This window comes from Haliotis cracherodii, unplaced genomic scaffold (genome assembly GCF_022045235.1).
Source record: "Haliotis cracherodii isolate W230 unplaced genomic scaffold, xgHalCrac1.p SCAF_7, whole genome shotgun sequence".
NCBI classification, from domain to species: Eukaryota; Metazoa; Mollusca; class Gastropoda; order Lepetellida; family Haliotidae; genus Haliotis; species Haliotis cracherodii.
The window spans coordinates 40095431-40116573 of record NW_027266330.1 but is presented as its reverse complement, the minus strand read 5'-3'; the positions used below and the strand labels follow the sequence as shown (position 1 = coordinate 40116573).

The 21143-nt window shown below is 42.0% G+C and overlaps 2 protein-coding genes across 2 annotated transcripts; one reads left to right on the top strand and one right to left on the bottom strand.

The window, feature by feature from the left end:
- Positions 1–5999: 5999 nt before the first annotated feature.
- Positions 6000–11415, top strand: LOC139448030 (thialysine N-epsilon-acetyltransferase-like). Its single transcript, XM_071229531.1, has 5 exons — positions 6000–6072; positions 6822–6873; positions 8059–8130; positions 8734–8879; positions 10042–11415. The coding sequence occupies exons 1-5, from the start codon at positions 6007–6009 to the stop codon at positions 10216–10218; spliced, it is 513 nt and encodes a 170-aa protein (XP_071085632.1). The 5' UTR covers positions 6000–6006; the 3' UTR covers positions 10219–11415.
- A 3699-nt stretch (positions 11416–15114) lies between these two features.
- Positions 15115–19206, bottom strand: LOC139448009 (rab3 GTPase-activating protein catalytic subunit-like). Its single transcript, XM_071229509.1, has one exon. The coding sequence runs from the start codon at positions 19102–19104 to the stop codon at positions 15982–15984; it is 3123 nt and encodes a 1040-aa protein (XP_071085610.1). The 5' UTR covers positions 19105–19206; the 3' UTR covers positions 15115–15981.
- Positions 19207–21143: the final 1937 nt, after the last annotated feature.

The following is a 21143-nucleotide window of genomic DNA, read 5'->3' as shown; positions in this document are numbered from 1 at the left end:
CAAATGTAACGTTTGTGATCATGAAACGAGAAATAGGTTATAATGCACCGGTAGCGACAATAGAGGTCCCAGGACAAGGACAAAGGGATACAGAGTTACAATGCACTGATAGCGACAATACAGGACCCAGGACAACAAGGACGTGGGGAAACAGAGTTATAATGCACTGGTAGCGACAATACAGGACCAAGGACAACAAGGACGTGGGGAAACAGAGTTTTAATGCACTGGTAGCGACAATAGAGGTCCCAGGACAACAAGGACGTGGGGAAACAGAGTTATAATGCACCGGTAGCGACAATAGAGGTCCCAGGACAACAAGTACATGGGGAAACAGAGTTACAATTCACTGGTAGCGACAATAGAGGTCCCAGGACAAGGACAAGGACAAAGGGATACAGAGTTAAAATGCACTGATAGCGACAGTACAGGACCCAGGACAACAAGGACGTGTGGAAACAGAGTTATAATGCACTGGTAGCGACAATAGAGGTCCCAGGACAAGGATAAAGGGATACAGAGTTACAATGCGCCGGTAGCGACAATAGAGGTCCCAGGACAACAAGTACATGGGGAAACAGAGTTACAATTCACTGGTAGCGACAATAGAGGTCCCAGGACAAGGACAAGGACAAAGGGATACAGAGTTAAAATGCACTGATAGCGACAGTACAGGACCCAGGACAACAAGGACGTGTGGAAACAGAGTTATAATGCACTGGTAGCGACAATAGAGGTCCCAGGACAAGGATAAAGGGATACAGAGTTACAATGCGCCGGTAGCGACAATAGAGGTCCCAGGACAACAAGTACATGGGGAAACAGAGTTACAATGCACTGATAGCGACAATAGAGGTCCCAGGACAAGGACAAAGGGATACAGAGTCACAATGCACTGACAGCGACAATAGAGGTCCAAGGACAACAAGGACAAAGGGATACAGAGTTATAATGCACCGGTAGCGACAATACAGGACCCAGGACAACAAGGACACGGGGTATAGTGAAACACAATATGATTGAAATTAAAATTCCTCTGCATTAAAGGAATCCATATAGTCACAGTCGATAGCGTTCGTGTCCGCTGTCTTGCTGAGTGCATTAGACGCCGAAATACGAGGGGTGTTCAATAAGCTTTGCAACTTGGGCATTTGTGTTTACACAAACAATGTCAACTTGTGGCAGGTATGACACTAGTCATAACAAGTTCCAGACACAACAATAAGTAATGGCTTCATTCGCCTAAGGGTGGTCACAATCATGGATTCTCTCAAACATGCACATCGCGCTGTAATAAAGTTCCTTACCAAGGAGGGATGCAAAACAAAAGAAATCCATAGTCGCATGTGTAAAGTGATGGGTAAGGATTCTCCTGACTATTCCACAGTTTGCCGTTGGTCTCTGCAGTTTAAAAGGGGTAGGGAGTCCATAGACCCAAGGTCAGGCAGGCCTTCAGATGCCACCCAACCGGAAACCATTGCTGTTATAGAGAGGAGAATTTTGTCTGACCGACGGGTGAAAGTATCTGAACTTTCTAGGGAATTCCAAATATCAGTTGGCACCATTATTCATGAGCATCTTGGTATGTTTAAGGTTTCTGCAAGATGGGTACCTAGAAACCTCAACGCTCAAGATCGCTATCAGAGAACTGAAAGTTGTTGACACCTCCTGGATCTCTATACTGCTGATGGAGCTGGATTTCTTTCTCGTCTGGTGACAGGTGATGAAAAATGGATCCACCACTGGGACCCAGAAGCTAAATTTGAATCGTTGCAATGGAAGCACCCCAATTTTCCGCCTCCGCCTTTTTCGCACACAACTATCGGCTGGGAAGGTAATGGCCACCATATTTTTGGATGCAAGACTCTTAGTACTGATTGATTACATGCCACCAAAACCTACAATCAATGGACAGTATAATGCTAATGTAATGAAAGAATTGCGAAAATCTATTCGCGAGAAACGCCGTTGGATGTTAACACGTGGTGTTCTGCTTTTGTATGACAACGCTCCGGTTCACAAGTCAAGAATTGTACAGGCCGCCATATGTGAATGTGGATTCGAACAGTTAAATCACCCACCCTACAGCCCAGACTTAGCCCACAGTGACTATTTCCTGTTCCGACAAATGAAATCTGCCCTACGTGGAAAACGCTTCCAGGATGACGAGGACATAAAGGCTGCCACAGAGGCGTGGTTAGAGGGCCAATCTGCGGATTTCCATAAAAGTGGTATTAAAAGCTTGAAGGACAGATGGAATAAGTGCTTTGAGGTGAATGGAGATTATATTGAAAAATGAAAGTGCAAAAGATATTCTGCGACTTGGTCTTTTTTTGAAGTTGCAAAACTTTTTGAACACCCCTCGTATCAATGTTCCTATGCTTGTAGGAGGGTGAGGTCGTGTTCCAATCTGAAGGTCAAGATGGTCCTAAAGATCTTCAATCGGCGACAATTGAGGAGAGCGACGCTTAACCACCAGGTTACTGACCTGCTGAATGCAACGGCCGATACGTTCTGTATATGGACGTGCGTTGTCATGTTGGAACGTGGCTTCTGTTGTTGGAAGGTAGAACTACACAACACTACGTCGGTGTCACATTGTGCTGCTAGATTCAACACCACAAGTTCCGTCTTTTCCTGTCCACAAATCCCGACTCAAAGCATTCTGCTGCCACGTCCAAAATACTGTCCTCTGACACAAGAACGTGCCGTGCCTTCTTCCCGACGACGATACACACGTATCTGTTCTGAAGAGCTGGAACCTGGTGTCTTCAGAAAACATGACTCAATGACAGTTCCTGTTCTTCTATAGTTGTACAGTGCGCGCCTACCTCGGTCCTTTGACGTCGATGCTGCCAAATAAAGCGACAAAACCCTTCCCATACCCAATAGAAATCTCTGCATGAAGCAGAGTCCATTGTACAATTCCGACTATATTATGAGCATGTGTTTATGAATCACTATCGTGATCCTCTGGGCTTGAATACCACGGATACAGCGACGCGGCTGACAACATGTCGAGAGCAGTTGACCCTGATAACGTCACAACCAAGAGGCGGTTCCTCAAATGAAGAGTAGGCAAATAAGGATGTTTGTTGGGTGTAACACGCGGTCTGCCTTCCCTGAGTCGGCCCTGTCTGTGGGCATCGTGACATCAACCTTGTGATTGTTGTACGAGTGTCCCACAACGATGTCATGCATGGCGCACAAGTCACATACCAATACTCTCTGTTCTGCCGATACCCATGGCATGTTACCGTTGATGTCTGGGCGAATTTCTGCTTTGACGAATATTGTGAGTTGTTCTTTATATATCCATATGTATCTTGTGACCATGCTGTTCGCGCACGTGACTTTACACAGAATTCAGTGAACTACATTAAAATATATTCAGTTGGCGCCATATCTGTTGATTTTCTGCGATTGGTTTTACGGTTGTAGCTGTATCACGAGGAGTACACGGGGAGTCGCGCGTTAGGTTTGGGACGCATAAAAACCCACGTGCCCTGAGTGATCCTGCTACAACGAACATATCTTACCTACATGTTTTATTATAACAGTGTAAAAGAATTGAAACAAATTAAAAATTGATCGATTGAGAAGAGGATAGCTTGTGCTATGTCACATGACTTTCACTGATTCGGAAAAATCTTCGATGTCGGGGTATACGGGATTTATTCTGCCTCTCAGAAATTAATTCCCACCAAGGCTGGAAACATACTATTTTATCAAGATCACGTAGACCAATCAGATCTCATCATTCTGACATGGAGGTATGATAAAGTATTTTATCAAGATCGCGTAGACCAATCAAATCTCATCATTCTGACATGGAAGTATGATAAAGTATTTTATCAAGATCACATGGACCAATCAGATCTCATCATTCTGACAAGGAGGTGTGATAAAGTATTTTATCAAGATCACGTAGACCAATCAGATCTCTGACATGGTATGATATCACATAGTGTAATTTCTTTTGCTGGTCAGTATACTACCTTTCACTGAATCAGAATATGTTTATTCTCAAAAACCACAAAAAGTGGTACAAAACATATTAAATAAATAAGTATTTATATGTAGAAATAGCAGACAAGATCGCAGTTAAGAACAACATGTGATTACCTAGCATTTTTAATACTAATAGACATTTGTTCAATAAATCTCGATAAATTCTTTAGATCCTGTGTGTTTTTTGTTGATAAGAGTTTTACAAATTTTATAATATTTGGCCATTCAGTATAGTATGATGATCAAAATGTTTGACTCTCTCTTCAAAACAATTACATCTGAAAAAGTAGCGAAATTAATCAGCAATAGATGGAGAATTACATAATTTACAGGTTCTATTTTCCTGGATTATTTTCCATCGACCAGTCTCATTAGATAAATTATGATTACAGCTTCGAAATCGTAGTACTGGAATTGATATTCGTTTTGGTAATAGAAGATATTTATCGAGAACCGGAGTGTCCTTTAAATGTTTATAATATAATCCTTTAGAACTAGAATTAACGTCACTTCTCCATTTCTGAAAAAAAAATATCTTTAAGTATTTGCTTTTCTTCTGACACTAGCCACTTTGTGGTGCAAATTGACGGATTGCTAAATACATAAGATAATCCAATGGTGTCTAGTATATCCATAACACATCTAAACCAGGGGTTTGTTGATGCAATAGTCCTGTTACTAAAAAGTGACAAATATTGATATAACAGCTGTGAACGTTTATACACACCAGTTTGATATGTTAATTTGTGTCAGAAAAAAAATATCCACACACACTGACCTGTACACATATCCACACACACTGACCTGTACACATATCCACACACACTGACCTGTACACATATCCACACACACTGACCTGTACACATATCCACACACACTGACCTGTACACATATCCACACACACTGACCTGTACAATTATCCACACACACTGACCTGTACACATATCCACACACACTGACCGGTACACATATCTACACACACTGACCTGTACACATATCCACACACACTGACCTCTACACATATCCACACACACTGACCTGTACACATATCCACACACACTGACCGGTACACATATCTACACACACTGACCTGTACAATTATCCACACACACTGACCTGTACACATATCCACACACACTGACCTCTACACATATCCACACACACTGACCTGTACAATTATCCACACACACTGACCTGTACACATATCCACACACACTGACCGGTACACATATCTACACACACTGATTTGTACACATATCCACACACTCTGACTTGCACACATATCCACACACACTGATCTGCACACATATCCACACACACACTGATATGTACACATATCCACACACACTGATCTGTACACATATCCACACACACACTGATCTGTACACATATCCGAACACACTCTGACCTGCACACATATCCACACACATTGACCTGCACACATATCCACACACACTGACCTGTACAATTATCCACACACACTGACCTGTACAATTATCCACACACACACTGACCTGTACACATATCCACACACACTGACCTGCACACATATCCACACACACTGACCTGTACACTTATCCACACACACACTGATCTGTACACATATCTACACACACTGACCTGTACACATATCCACACACACTAACCTGTACAATTATCCACACCCACTGACTTGTACACATATCCACACACACTGACATGTACACATATCTACACACACTAATCTGCACACATATCCACACACTCTGACCTGTACACATATCCACACACACTGACCTGTACACATATCCACACACACTGACCTGTACAATTATCCCCCCCCCAACATACACACACACACACACACACACACTCGAGTAGACGTCCTCTTGGCTCTGTTGACTGACACTCGTGGGGTGTCTTTTCTCGTCTGATGCTGGAACACCGCCCTGGATAACTCTATCTTTCGTAGGTCACGGAAACGAGTGATCACAATGTGATAATACAGCTTCAAGTATGGCCGACTTTTCAGTGAGAGAAGCTCGCGAGGACGACTGTGATGAGATAGTACGGTTGATGCAGGTGAGCGAAACAAGCTGAGCTATAGGTAGACACAGGGATACATAGGTAGACACAGGCATACATAGGTAGATACAGGCATACATAGGTAGACACAGGCATACATAGGTAGATACAGGCATACATAGGTAGACACAGGGATACATAGGTAGACACAGGCATATATAGGTAGACACAGGCATACATAGGTAGACACAGGCATACATAGGTAGATACAGGCATACATAGGTAGACACAGGCATACATAGGTAGACACAGGCATACATAGGTAGACATAGGCATACATAGGTAGACACAGGCATACATAGGTAGACACAGGCATACATAGGTAGAGTGGTGTCCCAGACTCTCAGTGCACATTCCAGGCTACAACAGGTCACATCACTCTATGTTTGTGTATGAAGTATCCAAGACTCTCAATGGACATTCCGGCTTGGAACATGCACCCAACACTCGATATTTGTCCATGCAGTGTCCCAGACTCTCAGTGGACATTCCGGAGTAGAACAGGTCACATCACTCTGTGTTTGTCTATGAAGTATCCAAGACTCTCAGTGCACATTCCGGGGTAGAACAGGTCACCAGCACTCTATGTTTGTCGTATGATATGGAAAGCATACACCACTACCTGTCATTTTAATTATGTTTAATCCTTCTCTTGTCACGTATTATGTAAAAAAACACATCTCCTAATACTTAACCTGCAGTCCTTTTGTAGTCCATGTTAAGGGTGTCCGTATGTGTGTTTACAGGGTTTTGCCACACACGAAGGCAACCTTCATCTCTTGAAGACCAATGTCAAGAGTAAGTGAGCTTTGTTTCTCAATAGAAAACTACGAACATTCTGCCTCCAACGTTCTCAGCAGAACATGCCTGTAGTGCTAGTTGCAACAGCTGTAGTTGTTGTAGTAGCAGTAGTAGTTCTAGTAGTAGTAGCAGCAGTAGTAGCTGTAGTAGTAGTAATAGTAGTTGTAGTAGTAGCAGTAGTAGTAGTGGGAGCAGCAGCCTGTAGTACAAGTTGCAACAGCAGTAGTAGTTGTAGTAGTAGCAGTAGTAGTAGTAGTTGTAGTAGTTGTAGTAGTTGTAGTAGTTGTAGTAGTAGCAGTAGTAGTAGTGGGAGCAGCAGCCTGTAGTACAAGTTGCAACAGCAGTAGTAGTTGTAGTAGTAGCAGCATTAGCAGCAGCAGCAGTAGTAGTTCTTGTAGTAGCAGCAGCAGCAGCACCAGTAGTTGTAGTACTTGCAGCAGTAGAAGTTGGAGCAGCAGCAGTAGTAGTAGTAGTCGTAGTAGTAATAGTAGTAGTAGTAATAGTAGTAGTAGTAATAGTAGTAGTAGTAGTAGTAGCAGTAGCAGTAGTAGCAGTAGTAGCAGTAGTAGCAACAGCACTAGCACGGACACCAGTGGTTGATGTGCAGTCTACAAGTGTGCAGTCTCGTCTGGGGCACTGACACCAGTGGTTGGTGTGCACTCATGGTATGTGAGACCATTTCAAATATACAGTAAACTACGTTTATAACGAACACGCTTATAACGAACTGGCGGATATAACGAACTGGTTTTTTTGTCCCAGCCATTTGCGGTATATATGCTGTATATATGTTTATAACGAATTACGGTTATAACGAACTAAAATTAGTGGTTCCTTTTAGTTCGTTATAACCGTAGTTTGCTGTATTGACCTTCAATTTGTTTATGAAGTTAACCCTGCAACTGTAGCAGGGAATCCAAGGATAAACTGGACTTCTCAGTATTAGATGCTGTCACCATGGTGATTGATGCGGCATTAATCCATCATATAATAGTAGCAATATCTTTTCTCCAGGAGAGGAGCTTTAGCAGAAGCTGTTCTTCAAGGAAATAGATGTTATATTCTACTGACGACATATTGGTGGTGTTGAGTTCTGGTATAGGGGGTTGATAAATTCTTCATCTGACTGCATGTGTACTGTGTAGGGGGACTGTTAAAACTCACTGGCTGAAATCATTCCAGCTTTGAAAAGAGATGGCTTTGGAGAGAAGAAGGTGTTCGATTGTTTCGTGGCAGAAGAGACACAATCAACAGGTGAGTCACGTCAAGCCCACCTTGATTCACTGATGTGTTCTACAGAACACCGTGTTAACGGACGTGTAATGTGTCGACTGTAGTCCCGGTCAGCGCGACGTGCTCTGAACTCGGTTGTCAATCGCTAGTGTTTCTAAATGCGACATATATATATATATATGAATTCCCCGACTCACTGCACCCATCAGTATCAAGTGAAGCAAAGCACTAACGTCATATCCCAAGCATATTGTTCATAAACTCAGATTCGCCGAACAACCACAACTTGACGACGATACACTGACGACTGTTTTTGCATCTGTTGTTTGGAACAACATGTAACGCTATTGGTGTATGACATGGGGTGTTTAGTCACAAGTACTGACTGTTATACAATTGGATGCCAGCATGATGGTGTATGACATGGAATGTTTAGTCACAAGTACTGACTGTAATACAATTAAGATGCCAGCATAATTGTGCTTAGTATCACCAAGTTTTTGTACCTAGGTTAGTTTGTGGTTTTGTGTGTGGCAACTAAAATGAACAGCCTCAATTGACGTCGGAAGCCCTTTCTCCACCCTCCCATTACGTGACCATGAGGTCTGACTTCATCTCTTCCAGGCAGATCCCGGCTTGTTGGCTACCTGATGTACATGTGGTCCTTCACCACCTTGACTGGGCGCTTCCTGTACGTGGAGGACCTGTTTGTGGAAAGGGACTTCAGGAGGAAGGGGGTCGGATCAGCACTGTGGGCCTCTGCAATGAAGGTAACATCATCCAACAGTGCAGAGTATGACGGGCTTGACTCCAGCTGCATGCGTCCTGCAACTTTCATATGGCATTTAGCAATATATTAACACATAATAAGCAAAATGCATGAATTAAATTGTTTCAAAACGATAACAATTAAAAACCATTACAGGGCTTTAGGGTGAGGATATGCACATCCATGGACACTGAAGTGAGGGTTGAGATATGCCTTATGTTGTGGGGATTCCGGGTCACATTAGGCCCCCATTATACCTAATGGTTGTTGTGATAGCCAACTGGTCGGGCTTCGTTGAGTGTACATCATACACGATGGCAAGGCTCTTTGATTCTATACATGCCTTTGTGATACATTTTCTGATTATTTCTAAATGACGCGTTAAACAACATGCGCTCACTTCCCGCATCAGTAGGGCGTTTACTGAGTCCTCGGTACGTTATCTTAAACTGTGGCTAGGCCTGTTTACCTGATACACAGAGCGTGTGACGTGAGGTGGATAGATAACATTGTACACTTGTAAAGAGGTCAGTTGGTAAACTATATCTGTCAGGGACGCATGAGCGAGAGACAGCATGGAGCATCGACAGACAAGGGCGGAGTGGGCAAGCGGTCAAAAGAGCCAGGCTAGCATGTCCCAGGTGCTTAGATCATACCCTTCCAACAATGTTCACATGTCTTTTCAAAGTTGTCAATACCCCCAGTGTACAGTACATACACCCGGTGCACTCAGAATAACCCACTGGCAGATGACCAGATGGTGGAACACGAATACTATATACACCCGAAATACAAGTGTCAAAACGTGTGGTGTCACCCTGAGCAAGTGATTTAGTTCAAATGTGCCTCTGTATCCGACATGTGAGGCGGGTGTTAAAAACCCTCTAGCGCTCGAAGGTAGCTTATGTTGTACACTCCCCAGGGAGTTGAGAATGATAACTGGAATGCAAACTGATCCACTTGCCGGGGAACAAATAAAACCGCATTTGGCGACTCTTATAACAGTTGTCAACCACAGCCGCGTAAGTAGGTCAAGGCTGGTTTCCTGTCGTCGTGTCAGCGTGACCTGTTTACTATGAAATATATGCAGTAATCTCACCCTATCTGCCTGACTCTATTTGTGTTTCATCCTCACTGCCATCGTTTTCACTGTTGTTTTGCAGTTAGCCCTGTCCTGGGGTTGCGGATATATGCAGTGGATGGCCAAACGAGGGAACACAAGCGGTATCAACTTCTACAAACAATTAGGTGCTGTGGAAACAAACACGGATAACCTTATGACATTCACGTTAGACGAAGACGCCATGACAACGGCCTGTTCAAAGATAGTATCAGATTGAAGTAGTGAACTCTGAACACGTTGACCTCATGGGGGTCAGCTATATGTGTTTTATAGCAAAATATGGGACGAATGAGTTAATCAATTTCAAGTAGTGTTGCAATCCACAGACAGCTTACATGTCACCAGGCCAGTCGAACCTATTCAGATAATGTACCTGTAGACGGAAAAGATAGTGCTTATTAAAAAATTAGGCTTCACCTTGTCAATATTCAAAATGGAAAATATGTTGTTTCAACACTACGGGTAGAGCTGTTCATAAGGAATGAAATGTATATGTTTTGGCCAAGAGTGAGTGAGTGAGTATGGCTTTACGCCGCTTTTAGCAATATTCCAGCAATATCACGGAAATGGGCTTCACACATTGTACCCATGTCGGGAATCGGTTTTGGCCAAGAGACTGTGTCTCACGACATTTCTTCTGGAACATCTGCAACACTAGTTAAACAAGAGTTTACCACTAACGTGGCTATATTCCCTGCCCCTGTTGCAGAATTTATGAGATAATTAAATCTAAACAAACCCGAACCTTTTTTAACCGAGGTGGAACTTGTCATGGAAATTGTAAAAAAAATAGAGTTTGGAACCTAAGTCCATCTTGTTGCCATGGAAACGTAAAAAATAAAAAAATCTAAAATTTCTAAATAGCAAAATGCACCAGTTCAGCATGTATCTGACAGACCTGCAAAGTTTGATAAAAAAATATTGAACGGTTTATGAGTTGTGCTCCGGAAACGAAACGTGACGGACGGACTGACGGAGCCCGTTTCTATATCCCCCGCCAACTTTGTTGGGCGTGGGGATAATAAGGTAACAATAAAATGGTAAACAGGAATATGCAAGCAAACGACAAAGGCGTCCATACAACAGATCAGCACCATGAACATGAGGGCAATGGAAAGACATGTTGGATTTTTGTAGCAATAGAAGGATGAAGTGTTATGAAATTATTTCTTGATTGGTCAGGCCAACTTCTGAGCCTTGTAGCTATATTAGATCTTTTTAAAATCCTGGTCAACAGGCGGGAAAAATAAAAAAAAACGACATTCCAGTTCTTCGTTCTCCAAATTGTTCTCTGAATATGTTGGCATGTGAGCAGTGTAAGTAAAGTTTGTCCCTTCAGTGTCGGAGGTTGTCATCTTGTACGCAAATTGGTTTTGTGATGAACACATAAGTTGAACTTCAGTGGAAATAAAACGTGCCTTTCAGGAAATATTTTTGTTTCCACTTTTCTTTATTTTTGGATAGGCAGAATCTACAAATTCAGAAAAAACATACCATTTACTTACTGCTCATAAACGTGTATAATGATACATGCAGACGCTTTCAATGTGGCAGCTATTTTTTTATAATAGACAAGTAAAGTCAGCAATTAGTTTTGAAATTATTGTTGGGTTCATATACACAAACCATCAGTTTCAAGAACAGAATGAAATAATAATAACTAAAAGTAAGATTAAAATGTCAACAGCCCCTTGTGAACAGTACCTTCGCCCTGTCCACTCAAAAGAACCAAACCCACTCGTCCGATGGTGGAAACACGAATACGTACATACACCCGAAACACAAGTGTCAGAACGTGTGGTGTCACACTGGGCAAGTGACTCAGTTCAAATGTGCCTCTTTTCACCCTGCAGGGGATGGGTACCCAACATGTGAGGTAGGTGTAAAAACCTTCTACAGCTGGCAGCCAGCTTGTGTTGTATACACCCCAGGGAGTTGAGAATGATAACTGGAATGCAAACTGGCCAGGGAACAAATAAAACCACACCACATTTGAGCAGATACTAGTACCTGGATACCTGTGGTATAATTATAATAATAATGATAGCAATAATAATCACCAAACCAAGCAAGTCTGACCACACAATCAGCCAACCCAGTAAGCCTGACCACCCAACCCAGCAAGCCTACCACCTAATCAGCCAACCAAGCAATCCTGACCACCTAATCAGCCAACCCAGCAAGCCTAGCCACCCAACCCAGCAAGCCTGACCACCTAATCAGCCAACCCAGCAAGCTTGACCACCCAATCAGCATACCCAGCAAGTCTGACCACCCAATCAGCATACCCAGCAAGTCTTACCACCTAATCAGCAAATCCAGCAAGCCTGACCACACAATCAGCCATCCCAGCAAGCCTGACCACCCAATCAGCATACCCAGCAAGTCTGACCACACAATCAGCCAACCAAGCAAGCTTGACCATCCAATCAGCCAACCCAGCAATTCTGACCACCAGATCAGCCAACCAAGCAAGCTTGACCACCCAATCAGCCAACCCAGCAATTCTGACCACCAGATCAGCCAACCCAGCAAGTCTGACCACCCAGTCAGCCAACCCAGCAAGCTTGACCACCCAGTCAGCCAACCCAGCAAGCTTGACCACCTAATCAGCCAACCAAGCAAGCCTGACCACTGGATCAGCCAACCCAGCAAACCCGACCACCCAATCAGTAAATCCAGCAAGTTTGACCACCCAATCAGCTAACTAAATGAGCCTGATCACCCAACATAGCTTACCCGACCACCCTATCTTCCCAAGTCAAGGGAGTTAACTGACTATAAAAGTCCACTTTCCATGGGACTTTTAGTCAGTTACCTCCCTTGGCTCGTGAAGATGAGTTATGCTATGTCCCTCTTAAGCTTGGTTAACGATGTTCCACTTCATTGCATTATCTGTTTCTTTGTGAATGTATTTGGCCCTTCAGATGTTATTTGGCCGCCAGGAGACTTTCATCCCTACCCATCTCACTACCAAAACCCTGCCTCACATCATATTGTCACAAGATGCCCTATCCTACAGCCACGCTTGATGTGAATCACATCCATCAACAGTTCATAGACACAAATTCCTTGAAAAGTTTCACCCAAAAATGAAATGCCAATCGCCTCAGACTTTTAAAAAATTATGTATGAACATCTCATAACTAATTTATTGTGAACTTACAATGTTTGAACTAACATTTTAACTCAGTGGCAGACTGCGTGAGTTTACGCTTTACATCACATTGGCTATATTTCAGCCATAGTGGCCGACAAATTGGGAATCATATTACAGTGGCACTACAGAATCTGTAGTAGCAATGAGGACAGAGTGGAGTTGGACTTCTTCTTCTATTATATTGCTCTTTCTTTCAATGCCACATTTTGGTACAGATGCTAGTACCTTTATCGAACAATTTATGTCACCCATATGGCTTCTTCAAATCTCAGGGCCTGGAACTGAACCCCCCATATGGCTTCTACCAATTCCAGGACCTGGAAGTCAACCAACTTACTGGTTCCTGTAAAATAGGCCTCTCCACAAATAAACAGGGCTTTATTTCTCTTGCTATTGTGTAATCATATATATAATTCACAATGAGCAGTCACAGTACAACACTACTTGCTCTGCCGACCCATGAAGATCCGGGTTAGAAAAGGTCTTCAGCAACCCATGCTTGTCGTAAGAGGTGACTAACAGGATCAGGTGGTCAGACTGTCACCTGGCTGATACAACTGTACATGTCAACATATCCCAGTTGCTCATGATGTCAATCACTTGACTTGTCTGGTCCAGACTTGTTTATTTGCAGACCGCCACATAAAGCTGGAATATATTGCGGAGTACGGTGTAAATCAAGAAACAAACAAACAAAACTTGCTTGTATTGCAGAATTACTCCTGTTAATGTAAGGAGAAATCATGTTTCTAAAAATGATGTACGTACATTTGCAGGAAAAGGTATTTCAGTGAAAATTGCAAACATATTTTACAATGACCTTCTATATATCTTGTACCAAGCTTCACTGACCTACAGTAAACACATTTTTTCAGGGCTATCAATGACCTTGAAGACAAACTTTATTCTTCACATGACCAAACAATGTCTTGAAACATATTGCACTGGTAAAGTAGAAAAAATACTTGACATACAGATAGACGTAACATAGAAGATAGACTTGATAAAGAAGACATACTTGTGAGGACATTCCTGAGATGTCCAAATACTGCACGATTTTGAACAAGTGTGGTAACGGTGGTCAAATTGTGACAAAACTGTAAAGTATAGACAATACACATTTACATGTGATTGCTTAATGACAAGCCTGATTCACACAATATCACATACTTACAAATTAATAATGTGTTTTCATCAGGCATTCCACTAGATTTCTGACACAGTAACCATGACAACTGCAAACTGCACTCTCATTATGGGTCTGGTTGTTGACTTATCCAAAATAATTCCTCTTCAAGAAAAAGCCATATGTTCAGACAGACTGGGCGTAAACCATCCTCGCTAATCCAGGATATTACTTCTCTATTCTATTTTAAAAACACCCCTGACCTATTTATTTCGGAAGTGACGCCACAACCTGGAATGCTGTTATCTCTAAGCTAGCTCAGAAATCCTCTTGCTTGTGAAAGTATTACTAAAGATGTACTACTTGAATCATGCTGGGAACGTGGATATGGTATCAAATGAGTCCAGGGTACTTATCACAACTGAATGGAATTGAAGGTACAAGATGGGCATTGTGCATTGTGGACATCAACAAAACACATTTAGGAAAGTTACGGACACAGATTTAAATGCATCAAAACTTATGTTAACCAACATGAAGATCCGGGTTAGAATAGGTCTTCAGCAACCCATGCTTGTTGTAAGAGGGGACTAAAGGGATCAGGTGGTCAGACTCACTGACTTGGTTGATGGCATGTCATCTTATCCCATTTGCTTAGATCGATGATCATATCAATCACTGGTTTGTCTGACCCAAACTTGATGATTTACAGACCACCATCATATAGCTGGAATATTGCTGAGTGTGGTGTTAAAAAACAAACATTCATGTTTGACAAAGAGTTAACAAGATAAGTCATTAGCATATTTAGCTTTTTATTATGCATGTCATCATAATCAGTATTCAACTATAAGTAAATCTGTAGTTTTCTACTCATTTACACATCCTACATACAAGGCTGTCCATATTTGTTTTGGTGTTTCCCATCTCCTGCAAGCTTTGAATATTCATTCCAACGTGAAATAAGTAGTTATCATATCTCAATTTTCCATGCTGCTGTGGAAATTAATGCCCCAAAGTGATAAAAGAAAATGCTCCTACTATTGCACATTCATAAAAAATAGGTCAACTTTATAAGTCTCCAAACAAAAGCAAATCCACTGGACTGGTACCAAATGTTCTAGTTCTTAAAATGTCATAAAGTAGGTTACACAATTAGTGAAAAACAGATTTTTAATTTTTTTTCACAAGCCTGCTTTGATGTTTGAGGCTGGAGATAAGAAACATGTAAAAAATATGGATAGCCTTACCCACAGAAAATATTCTCTTTGTGGCATAGAACAGCATGGTATGAAAGACTTCCATGTTCATCTCAAGGAAAGACTGAAGTCATGACAAACTGTGCCTTGGATGATTTTATGAACATATGTAACAGTAGTATTCAAATGTCTCCAGAACAAAAACAAATAAATACAAAATTTGCATCTAAAATGTCTATATTGGTAAAGCATAGAATATAAGCAGATCATATTGCATTATGTGAGTAAGACAATCAAGGGCAACACGATAAAGCAACTGCCACACCCATTCAAATAAATAACACCCAACAATCTTGATATCAACACAGGATCTGTTAACTGTGTTTACTATTCTGAGGAGTTAAAACATGATCTCACAATTCTGTTCAGTAGAGTTTGTTAGTGAGTTGCAGACCACTCAAGCAATGATAATTCACTAAGTCGGCAGCAAAATTATCACTGGAAAGTTGTATCAGAAGAAAATGCTCCTGCTAACCGAAAGTGGTCATTTTCTACCAGAACACAGAACATCTTCTGTGGAAGCACCCTTGAGTAAGGAGCAGGCCTTGGTACCATAGCTCTCAGTATATATTCGCGGGCTGTTGGTCGTGGGAAGTCGGGGACAGTGCTAGCAGGTTTATGTGCATCTTTCTCCACTTCTTCAGTCGGCTCCTCATCCTCATCTAGCAACATGTAGGAAGCCTTCTGTGACTGGACAAACAGTTTGTGAATGATGGCACCTACAGGACCACACGGACCACCTCGGACTGTAACCTCTGGGTGTTGATGGAGACAGGACACAAAGTGATGGAGTTCACTCTCGGCACCTCGTTGTTCGAGAAGGTCTTCAGAAAATTTGGACCTCAAGGACACTGTTCTTGCTATCAGGGTCTCTGCCATTTCGATGAGTCGGACCAAATGTTCATACTTTCTGACATCAGCCATTGGGTTTCTTGTCAGTTTTGCCCCCTTGGACACTATCTGGTCAACCAGAGTCTTCACAGCAGGCACATCGGCATCTTCATTGTCAAGGACCTTTACTATAGCAGCATGCGTTAACATTGGCATTAAGTTAAAAACAACAGTTGCCGGCTTCATGGAGCTAAGCCAATGGAGGACCTTTTCAGCTTCTTTTGTATCGTCAAATAACCTTCTTTGTCGTCTTGCAGGAACTGGTCTTGCGCTCTGCCATACTTCCACCCACATGTTTCCAGGGATTTGCATTCTTTGACTAAGGCAGCCTTTTATTTCCTTTTTACCATCTTCAGTTTCGACTTCATCCTCAATATAATCTCGTGGGGAATACCATCGAACAAAATCTTCCAATGTGCAACCAGGATTAGCAGCTTTGAAAGACTCCATATCGGAGAGAAGACAGGCACTCTGCATTCTGGCACGCAGCTGTGTGCTTTCTTGAGATGATCCAAGTTTAGAGAGAACATCAGCATGTTCTTCAAGCATGTCTTCTGTCATAGGTGATGGTTCCTGTGTGATTGGGACATACATCTGCTCACTAGAACCCTGCAGTTTCATGTTCTTAAAAGGTGCAAGTCTACCTTCAGGTTTATGGGAAACACTGTCTTTAAAGGACGATTCGCTGGCAACAGATGCTGACTCGATACTTTCCTCCAACTTGGCTCTGTCCTCTGAGCTGTCCCTGTTCCTGCTATTCTTTCGGTCAGACTTTGTCTTCTCCTTTGGGACTGAAGCTCCATCTGCATCATCATCTTCATCATCATCACAGTCGTAGAATTCATCATCACTAACACTTCCTATACTGCCGACACGTTCAGCAATTACCTCATCAACTCGACCTTCAGCTGGGGAGGTGTCTTGTTTGTCGGACACACTGCTGAAAGGATCACCAGGACTATCAGGGGATGCTCCAGCAGAGTTGTCATATTCTGAACCATACCCGTAACCCAAAGACTCTCTCTTCATCTTCCTCTCGATGCAGCAGTTAAGCATCTGAAGCTTCTGGTGCAGAAGACAAGCTCCAAGGTTGGGTTGACACTTTTCAACTCCTGATACAAAGTGATTATTCTCCCAACGAAATCTCATCTCCAAGACAAACTCTTGCCACAAGTGTGCAACAGCTCTTAAACCACCATAATTATGGTTAACTATAGAAAAACATACAGCCAAGCGATGTGTTAAACTATCAAGAGGTGCAGTTTTCATCTGTTTCTTTAGCTCTGCCAAAACATCTATGTACCTGGCAGTTTTTTCTTTAACTTCTTCATCTCCATTCTCATCCTCCCCTTCACATTTTGGCCCTTTGGCATCAGGAAATAGAAATAGTAGTATTTGGTTTAGCATGTCCGAAGCTATTGGTGCTTCTTCTGGTTTTATTTTCAGTCGTGTAGTTGCAGTTGACACTACAGATCCGATGGAAGGCATGGCATATGGCATGTTAGGTTCAGTCAAACGTTGCAAAGCCTGGCTAAGGTCTGCATTTTCTCCATCGTCAGACACAAGGTTTCCAAGGAGTTCATCTGTTGTTTCCTTTCTCTCAGTAAGGGTAAGGAATTCTCTGATATAATCCCCCAGGAGACACAGTGGATCATCTACCATGTTGATTCGAACAGACCACTGTGGCGCTTGTAGGGGGTCAAGATCCGAGTAAACATGATTCTCCACAATCATATCCTCTGAGAGACTTGGCCAGGTGCAAGATAAATGTAGGTCACTCACTGGGTCCTCACATGCTCCGAAAGGAAGGTTGCCAAAATCAGAACAGCCAACTTCATCTTCCATCAATGACGACAAGTCTGGAGGAGCCTGGGGCCAGGCAGAACATGACCAATCAGACAAGATGTATGTGAATCTCACAGATACTGACACTGGAGGCATAGAGATATACACACATCCTAGTTTAGATTTGAACACATCTAGGAGACCAGCTAGATGGTCGTATTGGGAGGGAATCTTTTTCAGATGAACCATTTCAAATTCAACAATTGCTCCAGGAACAACACATGTTCCACAGTATAGTTTCCTCCAGTTGTGCGACTGCTGTACAAACACTGGCACACTGCAGGTGGTGTTGCTCATAGCAATGGAGGCGGAGCTGAGAAGCAGCTTGGTTCTACTTTCAGTATCAATAATCTCATTGTTAGCTGCTGGTGATAAGGTGAGGAATTCCTGGAGGCCATACCACCTACACAGTGGGTGTGCACGGGAAGGAAAATCATTGTCAAGGTTCATTAAATCAGAATAAACTGTTGGTGTTTTCTCGTCAAAATCTTCTGTGTCGTCGTTGTCCTGGGCTCCATCCTTCTCCTCTGAACTTCTACCTTCAGTTGTCACAACGCACGATTTCAGGAATTTATGGGTAATCTTAAATTTGAAATCAGCAAATTGTAGCTCTTCAGTACGTTCATCCCAGGCTCCATTTGAATATTCGTCCTTTGGCGCAGGGGGGAGTGGCGGTCGATTGGCTAACTTCCATTCGTGGATGATTTCTTCGAAGCGAGCGATGAACCTCTCCCAATCTGACGCAGTTGTAAAGTCAGTGATTTCAAACACGTCTGCATCCTCATCCGCCCCGATTGAATTCATTCTATTCATATCTCGCATATCTTCATTGATACCCCATGCAATACGCAGACTGTATCCTGTCAAATGTTTCCATTTGATAACAAAATCAGAAAATACTTTCAGTCTGGCATATGTTGACAAATCATCAAGGGGAAGTAACTCAAAACAAACTTGTCGTATTTACGTTACGACTAGTTCACATACACATTGACAGCAAGAAACTCTAGATGGAATATGAAATAACTCACGACATTAAAGGTTATGGTAAGGGTAGGATATTAAATTATGTCCGTGCCAATGTCTGTGGTGTTTATGCTATATCATGTGACAATATGACTGTCAATATGAGGAATTATGCCCGGTCCTTGCGAAGATCTGCTCAAATCTCTCACGACGTTTTAAAAGCCAAGCTGCTTTTTGAATTATATAATGCGTTTTGTAGGTACATGTATATAGTCTATGGTTTTGTTACTAACGGAAACTATATATCTTGTATGTATAATAATGCAAATACATATCGGACCCACATTGAACTCTGAGTGGTGTACAATAAATTATTCGTCGTTTTTCGTAATGGAATGAATATCTTTGTCTTATCCACTTTTCTCATTTGGAGAAATACAGTATCCTTCAACCAATAATTGTAATAGTACTTTTCAAAGTAATAAAATGGCGGTAAAAGTCAAAACCTGACAGTTACAATAAATAAGAGAATGTGAATAGAATTACCAGCTTCATATCCAGATCATACATGTTACAAATAAGAAAAAACCCAAGGAATACCATTCAGACTGAACCAACCCTAGGCAGTTTGGTCTGAACGTCACCATTACTCGCCAAGACCTGGTTGTCTACATAGCGCCTCATTGTCAAATTGGACACATGCTTAGTGAATAAACATTAAGTACAGTTTTTTCCCCGAATTTGTAGGAATCGTTGGTCGACTGTCGAAGCCTGGATTGGTAATCAAATATATTCTGTGTCATAAAATTATAATGATATTAAATTATTCCAAGAAGTGTTTTACCGCATCCATCTCACTCCATGTCGATTGTCAGACACAGATGCTTCTCAAGAAAGGCAAGTAGCTGATGACGTCATCAAGTCTGCTGGTCCAGAATCATAGAAGACACTAACATACTGTTAATATTAGCATAACAAACCACATGGGTAACACTTAACCTTCACTGGCGTCAATAGTCGGTTTAAATATACTTACTCATTCAGGTACTCAGTGCCAAGTGATAATTCTATCCGCAGTGTTTCTGTTGCGGGTTGCGACAGACTTCACCTTGGCATCAAGAAAGGATATATATTGATCAAGGATTCTTCCAGCTGATCAGCGTTACCTACTGAGTGGGATTCCAACTATGGAACGTGCTTGTTTGGTTGATTGACTGTTGTTTAACGCCGCAATCAGCAATAATCCATTTATATGAAGGCGACGTGTAAACAATCGGAGATGAACCAGACAATCCAGTGATTGACATCATCAGCCTGAGAAATTAGCACTAGTTCTGTTGTCCTTGTCAACCCCCCCAATAGTTCAGGTATCATAAGGACTAGTAGAAATTTACCCTTTTTAAGGGTGTTGCTATATGCTATCATTATAAGGGCTAAGGACTAAAACTGTTAGTTTCTAACACTGATCATGGACATCGATCCACGCTATTGGGATAAGATGACATGCATCAACCATGTCAGCGAGCCTGACCATCAGATCCCGTTAGTCGCCTCTTACGACTATTACGGCAAGCATTGGTTAAGTTTATATCTAATAAAAGATGCATAAAGTGCTGAGTGAACTCCTGTTAAAGTTAAAAGTAAGGTATAGTTGATTACAAAAGGAATACAGAACACTTCAACTAAATGACGTATTTTGCATTTTGCATTGATTTGGGATATGTGGTGAAGGGGGCTGGGATGGTGGGGCCTGGGAATGTTTTTTCGAATAATCTTTACATATTGCTTTGACAATAATCTATTTTATTCCGAATTATACACTTAAAAACTATTTATTTTACTGTGCACAATCTATTCATTTTCACTACTGACACAACAGCGGAGGTCAAGCGTGA

Bases quoted from the DNA above. Each gene is read 5' to 3' on its own strand.
- LOC139448030 (XM_071229531.1), top strand. From the start codon at position 6,007: ATGGCCGACTTTTCAGTGAGAGAAGCTCGCGAGGACGACTGTGATGAG. The intron at 6,874-8,058 runs GTAAGTGAGCTT...AAATCATTCCAG, and splicing joins CTTGAAGACCAATGTCAAGA to CTTTGAAAAGAGATGGCTTT. The intron at 8,880-10,041 runs GTAACATCATCC...GTTGTTTTGCAG, and splicing joins TGTGGGCCTCTGCAATGAAG to TTAGCCCTGTCCTGGGGTTG.
- LOC139448009 (XM_071229509.1), bottom strand. From the start codon at position 19,104: ATGCGAGATATGAATAGAATGAATTCAATCGGGGCGGATGAGGATGCA.